This window comes from Ctenocephalides felis, unplaced genomic scaffold (assembly GCF_003426905.1).
Source record: "Ctenocephalides felis isolate EL2017-DRISC unplaced genomic scaffold, ASM342690v1 CF-g0.4_SCAFFOLD_01886, whole genome shotgun sequence".
Lineage (NCBI taxonomy): Eukaryota > Metazoa > Arthropoda > Insecta > Siphonaptera > Pulicidae > Ctenocephalides > Ctenocephalides felis.
Window position 1 is genome coordinate 152398878 of NW_020538040.1, and position 14519 is coordinate 152413396.

At 28.7% G+C, this 14519-nt stretch overlaps 2 protein-coding genes across 2 annotated transcripts; both read left to right on the forward strand.

Moving 5' to 3' along the window:
- The first annotated feature begins 2989 nt into the window (after positions 1 to 2989).
- On the forward strand, positions 2990 to 8586 carry LOC113376067 (talin-1-like). The gene is made up of 15 exons (XM_026615996.1): positions 2990 to 3013; positions 3100 to 3260; positions 3336 to 3466; positions 3965 to 4221; positions 4314 to 4478; positions 4707 to 4897; positions 4998 to 5114; positions 5199 to 5381; positions 5627 to 5825; positions 5931 to 6055; positions 6329 to 6448; positions 6825 to 7034; positions 7151 to 7329; positions 7563 to 7946; positions 8206 to 8586. Exons 2-15 carry the CDS (start codon positions 3138 to 3140, stop codon positions 8381 to 8383), a joined length of 2562 nt encoding a protein of 853 aa, XP_026471781.1. The 5' UTR covers positions 2990 to 3013; positions 3100 to 3137; the 3' UTR covers positions 8384 to 8586.
- A 2110-nt stretch (positions 8587 to 10696) lies between these two features.
- LOC113378213 (ubiquitin-like-conjugating enzyme ATG10) lies at positions 10697 to 13470 on the forward strand. The gene is made up of 4 exons (XM_026618741.1): positions 10697 to 10838; positions 10900 to 11107; positions 11570 to 11741; positions 13190 to 13470. Exons 1-4 carry the CDS (start codon positions 10752 to 10754, stop codon positions 13305 to 13307), a joined length of 585 nt encoding a protein of 194 aa, XP_026474526.1. The 5' UTR covers positions 10697 to 10751; the 3' UTR covers positions 13308 to 13470.
- The last annotated feature ends 1049 nt before the right edge of the window (positions 13471 to 14519 follow it).

Genomic DNA, 14519 nt, shown 5'->3' on the forward strand with positions numbered 1-14519 from the left:
TTGAAACAAATCGTTAGTATTTGCCTATGTATTTTTGTTATTATTTATTATATATATTCTTATTTGATTTATAGGTTGATGTATGCACATCAGCTTCCCCAGCACAGAAAGAATGTGATAATGCAATTCGGAAGATAGAATCCCTGCGCCCGTTGTTGGACAGACCAAACGAGCCACTATCAGATTTAAGTTAGTTTTGAATGTTTGGATGTTGTGAAAGAGAAGTCTAAAAAATTAGGTTAGGATAATTATATGTTTTGGCTGTTTTTCTTCTCTTTCATCATTTAATTTTAAATTTTTAATTCTAGGTGATGGAATGTCTGGAATTGCCAATCATGCTAAATTAAATCAACATGAAGAGTTTGCGCAATCAGTACGTGAAGTTAATGATTCAATTTATGGTTGATTGAAGCTTCTGCACAAGCTGCTTATCTCGTAAGTGTTTTCTAGTGGTCATAGAATCTTGAATTGAATATATTATGTTAGTGTGTAACAATTTCAATAATTGTAATAATAATAAATAGGTTTATGTAAAATGGTATATGTTGAAACTTTGTGATCTTATTTTCAATTTAATTTTATTATTTTAGGTAGGCGTATCTGATCCAACCAGCGTTGTCGGTCGTCCAGGATTGGTTGACCAAGCCCAATTTGCGCGTGCAGCGCAGGCGATTCGAACTGGCTGCGATGTTTTGGTTAACCCTACTTCAACCCAACCACAAGTGTTACAAGCTGCTACTCTCATTGCAAAACATACATCAGCTTTGTGCAATGCATGCAGAATTGCCAGTAACAACACTCCTAACCACGTGGCTAAGAGGCAATTTGTACAATCTGCTAAAGACGTCGCGAATAGCACTGCCGCATTGGTAAAGGGTTGTGTTTGACAAAAGTTGGTACCAAATAGTTTCTTGTATGTATCGTAACACAGCTAAACTGTTTATTTTAATTTAACTGGCAAATAGTCAGTTTTAGCTATGCTCGAATTATGAATTGACTGAAATTTATATAAACTAAAATTACAGTTATTCTTTCTATATGAGCATGCTTATACTTTGTTGATTCCTACCTATGTAGTTATCTTTTTCCTTGTCAGTTACTACTACTACTAACTTATTTAATTTTATTTAGTTGATTATATACATGCAAGAAAACACATATACAATGTAATCTTAATTTGCTGATCATGGATATTTTAACAGGGAATTAAAGCACTAGATGCAGATTATTCTGCTGAAAGTAGAGAATTCGTGTGTTCAGGCAACGAAACCTTTATTAGATGCTGTTTCATCGCTTTGTGAATTCTCAAATAATCCACAATTCGTATCTATACCAACAAGAATATCAGCCCAGGTGAATATAAAAAGAAAAATTAGAATGCAATTTAGAAATAAATTCAATCTATTAATTTCAATTTGCTTTCAGGGTCGCAAAGCTCAAGAGCCCATTCTAACTAGTGGTCATAGTACTGAATGCTTCTGTGAATATGATAGTAGCTGCAACAAATCTTTGTCCCTTTAATCCAGAGACCCACCTGCATGGCAACAATTAGCAAGTAACAGCACAAGATGTTAGTGATTCAATCAAAAGTCTTATCACTAATATAAGGTTAGTAATGCTTCTGTAAATTACTATTATTATCATTTTTTAAATAATTTTGTGCTTATTTGTCCAATTAAAAAAAGGTTAATAGGAACAACAATTTAGTCAGGGTGATATTTAATTTTTTTTTTTTCTCTTGGTCCATTAAAATTTGGGGTATTATTTCTCTAATAGGTAGGGCTATTTTATTAAAAATAAGATGTTTTGGAGTAAAATCTTAACTTTATTTGTTCTGTTCTTAATAACAATAGTTACCCTTTACATTTTAACAACATCATTAATAATGAAGTGTTTACAAAATAATATTAATAATTTTTTTTTTCACCTTTCAACAATTATTTTGTCAATTCAAATGTTTCTTCCCTTAATAAATATAAAGGAATTATTTGCTTAAGCAATTTTTCTTTTTTTTATGAAAGGTATTTTTGTCAGAAAGTTCTCTGATTAATATTAGTTAGTTAAATAAAGAATGTTTTTCTTTCAATCACATTTCAAATTGACAAATGGTCTGCAAATTATTCCAAACATGTTTCAACATCAAAAAAATAATCAAGATATTATCATTATAAATTTGAGACTTGAAGATGATAAATATATATACAATTATCAATTTATATTTCCAGAGAGAAGGCTCCTGGTCAAACACAGTGCGACACAGTCATCCAGCAATTGAATGACTGTGTGCGTCATTTAGATCAAACCAGTATTAATGTTGTATCAACAGTAACTCCGAGCCAAGAAAACACCTTGCAAGGTATGGTATAATATAAATATATATAAATATTCTCCATTTAAGTTCTTCAAATTTTACATTGTTATTTTATATTTAGGTTTCCTCAGCCAGATGAGCAGTACATCAAATGAGCTAACAGACAGATTGCCTCCACTACAAACAGCTGCTAAAAGTGAAGCTGAAAATTTGGGACATACGATATTACAAATGTCTCGTTATGTCGAAGCTCTTGTCAAGTATGCTGTTGGGGCTGCAACTCATTTTGTGCATTCGTCTCAAAGATTACAGCTTTTGGAATATACTAAAAGTGTTACCGAAAATGCTATTCAAGTAGCTAATCTTGCTAAACTGACTGGAGGAAATCCCAGGGTAATTATTATATAAATTACAAAATTAGTAGTAACGTTTTGTAGCAAACATTGTAAAATAATTTAACTATTGTTTATAAAATATTATAATTTATCTTAATAGAATAATCTTAAAATTATAATTATGAAATTCATACGAATAATAATTTTGTACTCCTTTAAATTTAATTATATTAAATATTTTATAACTGAAACTGTATTGTTTTACAGGCTACACAATATCATGGAGAACTGGATGAAGCTATTGATTCAATGAGAGAGTCAATTACTGAATTAATTACTTCTCTTGATGATTTATCAACACAAAATGGTAAACATTTTACATTTTGTATACTGTTACTATTATATTTCTCCCACTAAATACATTTGACAACTCTGAATTCTAATTTATTACAGGTTTGGTAAATGGCTTGCTAGAAAGTATTAACCGAGCCATGTCTCGAGTAAGTGATAGAAGATCATCTTTGCTTGTTACTTCTTCATCAGACACTTTTGTTGATTATCAAACAAGAATGGTACATGAAGCTAAAGAAATTGCCAGAATTGCTAATGAGATGGTAATTTATAATTGTCATGAATCATAATTTGTATTTTTAATTTAAAATATATGATTGTTTTATATACATTTGTAGAGTTCAAAAGCTGTTGGTGAGCCTGCTGCTTTGCCTACTTTATCTGCAAATCTTACCCACCACTACACGCAGTTGGCAGATGATTCATTTGGAGCAGTATTAAACACAAATCTTTCAGATGTTGGAATGAAGTAAGTAAATACTATTCTTATAAACCGAACATCTTTATCAGAATATTGGTATTTTGATTGCATTACTTTTATTTAAAAAATGGTTTATTCAACTTTTGTGAAATTTTTATTAACTTGCCATAGAGTAAGTTATAGCAATGGTAAAAAACGAAAATGAACATTTTTGTGTACCTTTACATTTCACGTGATTTAAAAAACATTCAATTCCTATCGACTTGGAGATGTTCTGATTTTTTTATCCGGGACAAAAAGTGCAAAAAATGGCTATTCCATTTTTGAGAGAACAGAGCATCCGATTTGAAGGAATCGAAAAACATTTCACTTGTTTTGATAGAATGAAGAATTGTTTAAATTTTCAAAAAATATTTTGTAACAAAAAATACGAAATTTGCAAATAATTCTCAAAAAAAAAAAAATAGTTAGAAGTTAGTGAGATTGTGTATTTGAAATAAAACTGTTTGCTTGGTTTTTTTTACTTACATTTTTTTCAAATTTTAGAATCAGAAGCACAGTTCAAGAACTTGGACGATCATGTTCTCAATTAGTTGAATCTAGTGGGGCATACCAAATGCAACAAGGCGATAGTGCTTCTTCTACAATTTCAATGCACAGCAGATCTGTTAACGATAAAGTAGCTAAAGTTTTAGCAGCATTACAATCATGTTCAAAGGGAACACAGGCTTGCATAAATGCTGCTAGTACTGTTTCTGGTATCATTGGAGATATTGACACTACAATTATGTTTGCAACAGCAGGTCAATTTTTATTTTATTTTGTATAGAAATATTGAAGTTAGTTAAATGTTTATAATGTACAGATTATAATAAATAAATATTTTATTCATCAGGCACTTTGCACTCTGAGAGGGATAATGCATCTTTCTCTGAGCACAGGGAGCATATTCTGAAAACAGCCAAAGCTTTAGTAGAAGACACAAAAACACTTGTTGCCGGTGCTGCAGGTTCTCAAGATCAATTGGCAGCAGCAGCCCAAAATGCTGTTTCAACAATTGGTAAGGATCAAGGAACCCATACACATACTTTTACCTATGTGAATCATCAGAAATATTCTTTCATTAAATCTTTTCGAAGACGTAAGACCTTTTTGAGGAAGTTTTTATCTAAAACAAGAATTTGAAAATTTTAGTGTTATTTAATTCTAACATGTAATATAGCATTATCTTAATTTTATTATTTATTGAGAGTGAAATTTGTTTATAATGATAATTATTTATTTTTAGTCCAATTGACTGGAGTTGTGAAATTAGGAGCAGAAAGTTTGGGTTCAAATAATCCTGATTCACAAGTGATGCTAATGAATGCTGTTAAAGATGTTGCTTCTGCTCTCGGTGAACTTATTCAGGCCACCAAAGCAGCATCTGGAAAACCTATTGATGACCCTTCAATGGGACAATTGAAAGGCAGTGCTAGGGTAATTTATTTTTGTAACTGTTGTAAACTCTATATAGAGAATGTATATTTTATATTAAAATGTTTTGAATTGTGTATTAATAAAGATTATTATTTTATAGGTAATGGTAACAAATGTAACATCATTGTTAAAAACCGTTAAAGCTGTTGAGGATAAACACACAAGAGGCACACGTGCTTTGGAATCTACAATTGAAGCTATCAGTCAAGAAATTAATGTAAGTAACCTTATAATAAGATATAAAATGTATTACATTAGGCACATATTTGCCAAATTTATTTTTTTTAATTTTATTTTGCAGAGTTTACAAATAGATGGTGCAAAAGGTAAAGGTACACCAGAGGAACTAGTTAGAGCTACTAAATTAGTTACCCAAGCTACATCTAAAGCAATTGCTGCTGGAAACTCTGGATCTCAAGAAGATATTATAATTGCTGCTAATCAAGGGCGTAGAGCAATTTCTGATTTACTTGTTGTGTGCAAGGTATATTGACCATATATAATTGTTACTTAATTTAATTGCTAGAGAATATAATTAAATTTAAAATTTAATTAAAAACAAAAGTTAGTTAAATAAAAAAATAATTAAATATAATTATAAAATTAAAAAGCTCCTAACCATTATTTCAAGTAATATATACACACACATATATATATATATATATATATATATATATATATATATACAAAGTGTGATATATTTATATGTATCGTTTTTTTTTAATTTAGAATACTGCATACTCCTGCACGGAAACAATCGAATTGCGCGAACAAACTTTGGAAGCTGGTAATAAGGTTGCAACCCACTATCAAAGACTGCTTCAAGCAGTTTTGGCAGGAGCTGAAGGAAAAGAAAATTTGCCACATTTATCAAGACAAGTAGCTCAAAGTGTTTCTGAACTGGTTTCTCTGGCCGAAACCCTTAAAGGTACTTCTATTGATTTTTTATTTATTAATATTGTATTTACTTGTGTATCTATATCTACATACATATGCATTACATCCCTTGTAATCAAATATAATCTTTTTTCAGGGCGTGATTGGGTAGATCCTGAGGATCCAACAGTTATTGCGGAAAATGAGCTTCTAACAGCTGCATCATCTATAGAAGCTGCTGCACGAAAACTTGCCAGTTTGCGACCAAGAAGATCTGTAAAGGTAATTAATATGGATATATTTTTAGATATTATTTAATATATAAATTTTACTTGTCATACATGTTATCTCATGTCTTTGGCGTTAAGATATGTTTGATATTCTTGGTTGTATTTTTGTAATTTCACCCAGGAATCAAACATATTATTACTGCTGAGGTACCCTACACCATGGTACGTTATATCATATGAAATTGAATAGTTTTAATCAATTACTCATATTAATGTACAATTGTTATTTCCTTCGTTGATATTTATTTTGTGATATAATTTTTAGGAAACCGATGAAAATTTGAACTTTGATGAAATGATTTTGGAAGCAGCAAAATCCATTACTGCAGCTACTTCAGCTTTGGTTAAAGCCGCAAGTGATTCACAACGAGAACTTATTGATCAGGTAATATATAAATCTTAAATTTGATTAGTTGATTTAATATTGTTATACAATAAACTTTTTCAACAGATGAGCAACCGCTTTATGCGGCCTGCCAAGCATTTCTAAAGTAGAATTTCATTTATTTTATCAAATTTCTTTTATAATTATAATGTACTTTTTTCTTGTTGCATTAATTTATGAAATATCTACTTTTTTTTAAATAGACATGAAAACTTTTAACTTCACTTCTAAATAGAAACACTAACGGAACATTTTTCTTTCAATTTTTCACATAAATTGTCTTTTTGATTTGCACATTTGTCAATATAGTAACTATATTATTAATAATTCTACTGTATCAGTTATAATAGTATTTTAATGTTTTTTTATCACTTAGGGCAAAGTTGCCAGGCGTCTACATAAAACTTCAGACGATGGCCAATGGTCAGAAGGTTTGGTTTCTGCTGCGAGACTTGTGGTGGCAGCAACACAAAAATTAGTAGATTCAGCACAAGCTCTTGTGCAAGGACATGGTTCTGAAGAAATGCTTATTTCATCTGCAAAACAAGTTGCTAGTTCCACTGCCCAACTTTTAGTTGCTAGTCAGGTACAGCTTTTAGTTAGTAACAGATAGTTTAAATTTACAATCTTAAAATTTTATGAAATGTCAATATATTATAATTATTTGATAGATAATATTAATGAAAATATATTTTATTTTAGGTCAAAGCCGATCCTGATTCACCCAGTTTTACAAGACTACAAGCAGCTGGAAATGCAGTCATTAGAAGCACGGATAATCTTGTGAAATCAGCTCAACAAGCTATTTCTGGAGAAGATGAGCATTCACTTGTTCTTAACACAAGAATGGTTGGTGGCATTACACAGGAAATAAATGCCAGGTGATTAAAAAAAAAAAAAAATGGGTGATATAATTTAGTCTTGAAATTGTTCCATTTATACCTTTAAATATAGTTAGTATGCAGGGCTATTGTTGAGAGTCAGTTAAATAGGTCAAGTCAAATTGATTAATAATCCTGAAATTTTAGGGTTACTCTACTATCAAACATTTTTATTTGTAGATTGAATTACTTTACTTGAAAACAATATAATCATTTGTAAAAATTTATTCTAGATCTGAAGTATTCCGAATTGAAAAGCAATTGGAAGAGGCTAGAAATAGGTTAGCAGCCATTCACCAAGCCAAGTATCGTCTGCGTAAAACAGATGAAGGCGATCAAGAATATTACAGTGACCAAAATGATACCATGAATCAAAGTAGCCATATTGTGCATTTAAATAATAATAACCAAAGTAATAAAGGATTGAACTCCTCGTATTTGGATAAATCTCAAACCCACACAAATAGTAGAACTTTCAATACATACAACAATGTAAGTCCTGTGAGCTTTATTAATAAAAATTTATCTACATCGGACAGTAGCTATGATGCAGTTAAAAATGGCTCAGCACATAATACAGGGAGCAACGGTCAAAATTATAAGGGATTTACAACTTTGTGAGTAAAAAACAAACTAACATATAATGAAAATAATTAAAAATACTTATTTGTTAATATAATGATTCATAATTTGTGATTTTTTGCCAAATGATTTTTTTATAAAGCATTTGGATATTATTTCTCTTTCTAGTGTATTATATTAATATTTATATGATTTATCTCAATTTTATTAATATCAATTATTATTATTATGATAAAATATCAACTCTTATTTCTTGCTCTGACCAAACTTTTAAATTTATTTAATAAATTTCAGGTATGAAACACACAGATATAACACTGATTCAAGTCCTGTTATTATGCACTCCGGAGCAAATTCTCAAAATTTAGTACAAACCCAAATGAACTCATTGTCCAGACAGATCACTGAGAAGAAAACTATAAAAACTTCTGCAGAGAGTCGAACGCACAGTCATACTTATAAACTCGAGTAAAGAATATAATTACAAAATATATATTGTTTCATAAATAAGCATGTACAGTCACAAATTATATATATACATACTATTTTACAAGCTATTTTATAGTTTTCTAATAATAAATTTAGTCAAGCTTATATAATGTGCCTTCTAATGGTGACTTGTACAGATTTGTTAATAATATAAAATATTTAGTGCCTACTTATGTTAATATACACACCCGCATTATTCATAATATATAGATATTTATATAAGCAACACTTATTATATATAATGAAAGTTATAATTTATTGTAAAGTTATATTTTATATAAAACTATAACAGATATTATCATTACATGATTTAATTCGATTTATGTTAATTTATTGCAATTTTGTGAGCTTTTACTTAATAACTTAACTGTTATGTCAAAATTTAATAAATTGACTTTCTTTTATATGCTCTGTTTTATTTAAATCAAAATAAAATATAATTTTGTATTGTAGTGTATATCACGATGAATAACATGATCTTCCAGGGCCTATTGTCTCAGAACAAAGCCCGTGTTCACACTGTGCAGGTTAGGGGTCGGGAACCAGGCGCACATTTAGCGCTAGTAAGCCAAAAATAAAATATTTTTGTGTTGTGATGTTTAATATTTGTTTGTAAAGATTTCTTCAAGAATCGCTCTCAAGTGCATAGCTTTTGGACAATATGAATTAAACAGGATATGAATTCTCAGATTGACAGATCCATGTATTCATTTGAATGCATTCATTCATACACAGCGTTATCAGGCTATCACGCCTGCACGCCTGATTGGTTATTTATAAAATATATATATAGATAGATAGATAGATAGATACTTTATTCAAATTCAACATTTACAATTTAAGTCAATACAATTATACTATAATATAACTAAACTAATATCAGTTATGTTTATGAACTCTAAGATTAACCTAATGACAATTAATATTTATCTTGGGTTAAAAAATTCATTAATTGAATAGATAAGTTGATCTATAAGATGTTTTTTAACGGCAGCATTGAAACCATTCCTGCTTTGACTCTTCCACTCATTGGGGAGCCTGTTGTAGATCTCGACACCCAGCTTGTTCCTTTGCGAGGATTTCAGCTTCAGTTTTGGAGGTACAACAGCACACCTATATATATATATATATATATATATATATATATATATATATATATATATTTGAATAGTCTTGAATTTGATGTTAATATATATGTTTAATTTGAGTTAAAAAGTCGGGCGTTACATCAGTAAAAATAGTATGAGAGTTTTTTAAAAGTTTATTTAAAACCAGTCGTTTCGGCTAGCATCTTAGCCTTCATTCAGTGGTATAATAATAACAATAATAAAACACTTACAATTTTGTATCTTAATATAACATATGAAACCATTATTAATCCATGGTATTGATAAAATATATATTTTTTAACATCACAAATGGTAAAACACAGTAATAAACATGATAACTTAACAAGTTGTCGAAACTATGTATTTACTGTTCGGAGTTTGAGACAGAAATGTCACATTTTTTCTTAAAGCAGTTTTTAGCATGTGTTCAAATTTTATGGGAAATTTGAAAAGCGATGGGATCTTGTCATTTTTCAAGAAATTTTAATATTAAGGAACCATGTGTTAGTCTCGTTCAGGGCCGTACTGTCAAAACGTTTGTTTGTGACTTTTTCGTTATGTTATTGTAAAAACAACCCCTCAGCGAATTTTTGGACGATTACAATAACTTACCCTTCGGGAAGTTAAACATTCAAAAATATCGAAGAATATTAGTTGGAAATTATGCTGATTAATTTTAATTTAATTTTTTTAATTGAACAATACCAAAATAAATATTTTACTGTTATTATTTAATCACACTATGATTAAATTCTTGAAATAGAAATATATTAGTAATAATATCCGAGCAAGTGCAATTATTTTAGTAAGGTGTTTTTAGGATTTTTTTAAGTAATTTTATATTTATTTATAATATTTTTAAATTTGTTTAAAGTGCGACCCTGACCTTAGTTTGACAGCTCCAAAACTATGGCAGATAATTCCTGTTAAAAGTGAAATAAAATTTGTTAATATTTAGTGGTAGTTGATTAATCTAGTGATATTTACAAATAACTGTGCAATATTATTTTGAATATATTTTTTATTTTAAGTTTTCATTTAATTGGTTTAAGAAAACAAAAAAATATAAGAAATTTGAATCGAATATTATGTTGTGATCAATATTTTGTTTTAACATAACCTTAAACAGTAGTGTGGTTTTAGTAAACACATATGTCAGTTTACAACATTTGATAGTAATTTATTATAATTTGAATTTGATATTTTATTAAATTTTATCTGATATTATTTTGCTAGGATATTATGACTTGGGAGGAATTTTTACTTTTTGCTAAAGATATATTAGTAAAGTCTAATGAGCTAGGTGATAATTGGCAGTTAGTAGGAAAAGTAATTAAAATATGACAATATTTTTTGATGTGACATTGTAACAATACTTGTTTCTTACAAGGATGAAAATTATTCACAATACTTGATGAAACAAGAAAAACATGTTTGTGAAAATGAAAACTCACATTTGGAAGAATGCGATTCAAATGATTTTAACGATAAGTCTGAAGCAACATTTAATAGTGTTATTGTATATAATTTTGAATATCATGTCACATATAACATCAGCTATATGGTTCCTGTTTTATCCTTTAATGCTTCCAAACCTGGTAATTGTACTAAGATTGCATTAAAAAATATTAAATGTTAAATATGAACAATAACACTCAGATTTTTAACACACACTTTATGTAATAATTACAGAAGTTTCGAGACGATGTTATGCCTCATCTTCTGTGTAATTTCAAAAACAGTTACTTATATACTACACATTCTTTAATATTTTATTTAAATTACATTTAATTTTTGATATACAAAAATCTGAGTGTTGTATTGTTCATATTTAATATTTAATATTCGATCCATTTATAACACAAAATTCTATATTAAAAAATATATACATGCATAATGTGTTAATTAGCTTATTGTGTAAGAGATTTTTGTTAAGAAAGTAATAAATTAGGCTAACTTTATAGAGATGCTGAGCTAGGATCATGGGTTTATGTCAAATTCGATTTATCAGTATTTTTTATTTTCTTATACACTATTTTTTAATATTCTATCATTTGTAGATGGTACTATTCTTACACTGGACAGTGCATGGAAAATATTGTTACAAAATGGTGTAACGGACAGTAGTTTCCATTCAATTCTTACTCAAATGGATCATCCAGTATTACAAATACCATTTTTGACATTACATCCTTGTAGGACACAGGAATTGTTAGGAAAGTTTCAGAAAAGGTACTTACCAACTTTACTATCTAAAGTGATCAGTTGAACTTCAATTTCAGTTTATCTTGATTAATAATTAGGGTAGAGCGGGCTAGTTGAGCATATTGGCAAGTTGAGCAATCGAAATATCTCTAAAACTATTCACCGTCCGTTTAGGCATTATATGGCGGAAAGATAGAGGTTTGGGAGAAATAAACATCCCGCGATCGCTAGTGGCCGCTGGACAAATGAGTTAGGCTCACGGGCGTTTTGTTTATTTTGAGACCAAAAAGTAAAAAAGTCATTCATCACGAGTTTTCGTCTAGTTTAGTCAAATGTTATTTATTTTTAACCAGGTAAATTTTATTCTTCCATATAATTATAGTACTTTTAATATGCACATAGATTCTGGCTATAATTCTCACGGTTTTTTTATAAACTCACTTTTATTTTGAAATTCCGAGTTGGGGTTAGTTGAGCATAGTTGCTAAACTTGTTCTGTCACTAAGATAATTACCATTAACTTCCAGAAATTAATTATTTTTTTTAAGATTTAAACTAAGTCTATGAGTAATAATATAAAGAAATAATGATTTTAAACAAAAATACTGAATATGATGGTAAAATAATTCCTAAGCTACGATATTGTTCTGTTGATTCTACTTTTTGTTAATTATTCAAAGCAAATTAATATAAGTTTTGTTTTCTCTGTCCACTGGTTATTAAAAACTTATTTTATTTCATTACTAATCGACATTGAACCTATGATTTTATTATACTTTCTTAGTGCTCAACTTGCCTCACCTATGGGGTACATTGAGCATACTTGACTTTTTGCATTTAAACAGCTGCAGCTTTTAAATTTTACTTATTACCAAAAAATAGTATTAACACTTTTGTTAAGCGATAAACAACAAATCCATTAAGTCATATAGCAATTTATTGAGACTTTTCATTGAGGTGCTACATCCGTTTAAGTAAAAATTTGCTCAACTAGCCCCGCCCTACCCTACTTCAAAATATACTTCGAGATTTGAACATTATGTTTTATAATTTATTGTCAATATTACCATGTTTTATTTGTCGCTTTGTTTTAGACTACATCTAAATATTAATTAAACAAACATTGCGTTCTATTAAATTAAAGAATTATTATTTTATTAGTGCTGTTGAAAAGATGTAGTCTATGATACCCAGCTGTAAGTCTATAAATACTTGTATATTGACACCCTAAAGTTGTCTCAAAACCTACATATGTTGCATACACCCTACCATATGTAGGTTTTGAGGCAACTTTAGGGTGTCAATATGCAAGTATTTACAGACTTACAGTTGGGTATCTCGAATTCCAAGATTCTTACCTATTTTAAGCTTAAATGACTGGACTATTAATTCTTTGTGTTCAAAACAGTAAGTTGATCACTTAACATTACTAATTTACCTTGTAAAAACTGTTTTCTAATTGATATGACTTTCAGTGGTAATCTACTACTTACATTTATATCTGGGATTGGTCCATATATTGGCTTACGATGTGATTTGCGATACGGGCAAACAAATGATCTGACGATGAAATTTGACTTTGCTCATAAATGAATAACATATAATATTAAATATGCTAAACATCAGCTGAGCGAGGAATTCTTATGATGACGAGCTATGAATAATTTTTATAAATATTTATTTAAATTACTAAATTAATTGAATATGATAAATTATGAGATCGAATATTAATGTATGTGAAATTTATATAATCTGAAGAACGAAGAAATATATATTTATATATAAATTTATATTGATTTTTATTTTTAAGACATTTTCAATAGTTAATTATATAATATATAAAATATAAATTGATTATATTATATTTCTGATAGTTTTTTCATATAAATCTAAATTATCAATTATGGCTTAAATTATTATTATTTAATTTGAATGAATAATTATTTGAATTATTTAAATTATTAACTTCATAACAAATTATATAAAAATTAAATTTCGTTTCACATTTAATCCATTTGTTTTCCTTGCCTTTTTAACAAATTATTTGTTTAATAAATTCACATTATTTATCAATAGTTTTAATTGAATTGTTTAGCTTAAAATGTAATGAGTTTATTTAACAAGGGTGTTTTAAATCTTTATGTAGTTAATTAGTTTATTGCTTTTTATGGGTTTATACACAATCGGAACTTCTTTGGTGCGTTGATGCGGAGTTTTAATTTAAAACACGTATTAAAAATTGGGGGACACATATTTTTTAAGACAATACAAACGAGCGCGAACAATTTGTTTCTGAATATCGATAAGGACGAACAATAAACTTTAATAACTGAATGGCCTTTGGCGACCTTACTGGAATTAAACAAAGAACGAGTCATATTCACGAAAAGCCTCTTGAACTGTTTTCACTAATTACTACCAGCATAACGCTTACATATCTAGAGAATAAATATAGTGAGCATGTCCATGGCCCCATATTGAAGCAAGAAAAATACACAATACATCTCTAATTATGAATTTATATTCAATTAACTGATATAAATAATGCGAGGTTGAAGCTAAAATGCAGCTAAACTACAAACAAATAAATGCCGACAAAGAAATTAGAATAAGGTTACATTTGCGTTCGCAAGAATAAATTATGTTAATCTTGAAAACATTGAAGTGATGATTATAAGAATAGAAGTACATATATTGAAAATCTATCTCAAATTTAATTAATTCATTCACTAATATTCTTTAAAATCTTACAAAAATTTCTTGGTAGTACAAATATCATATTTAATATAAATCTTTTGCCGTTAC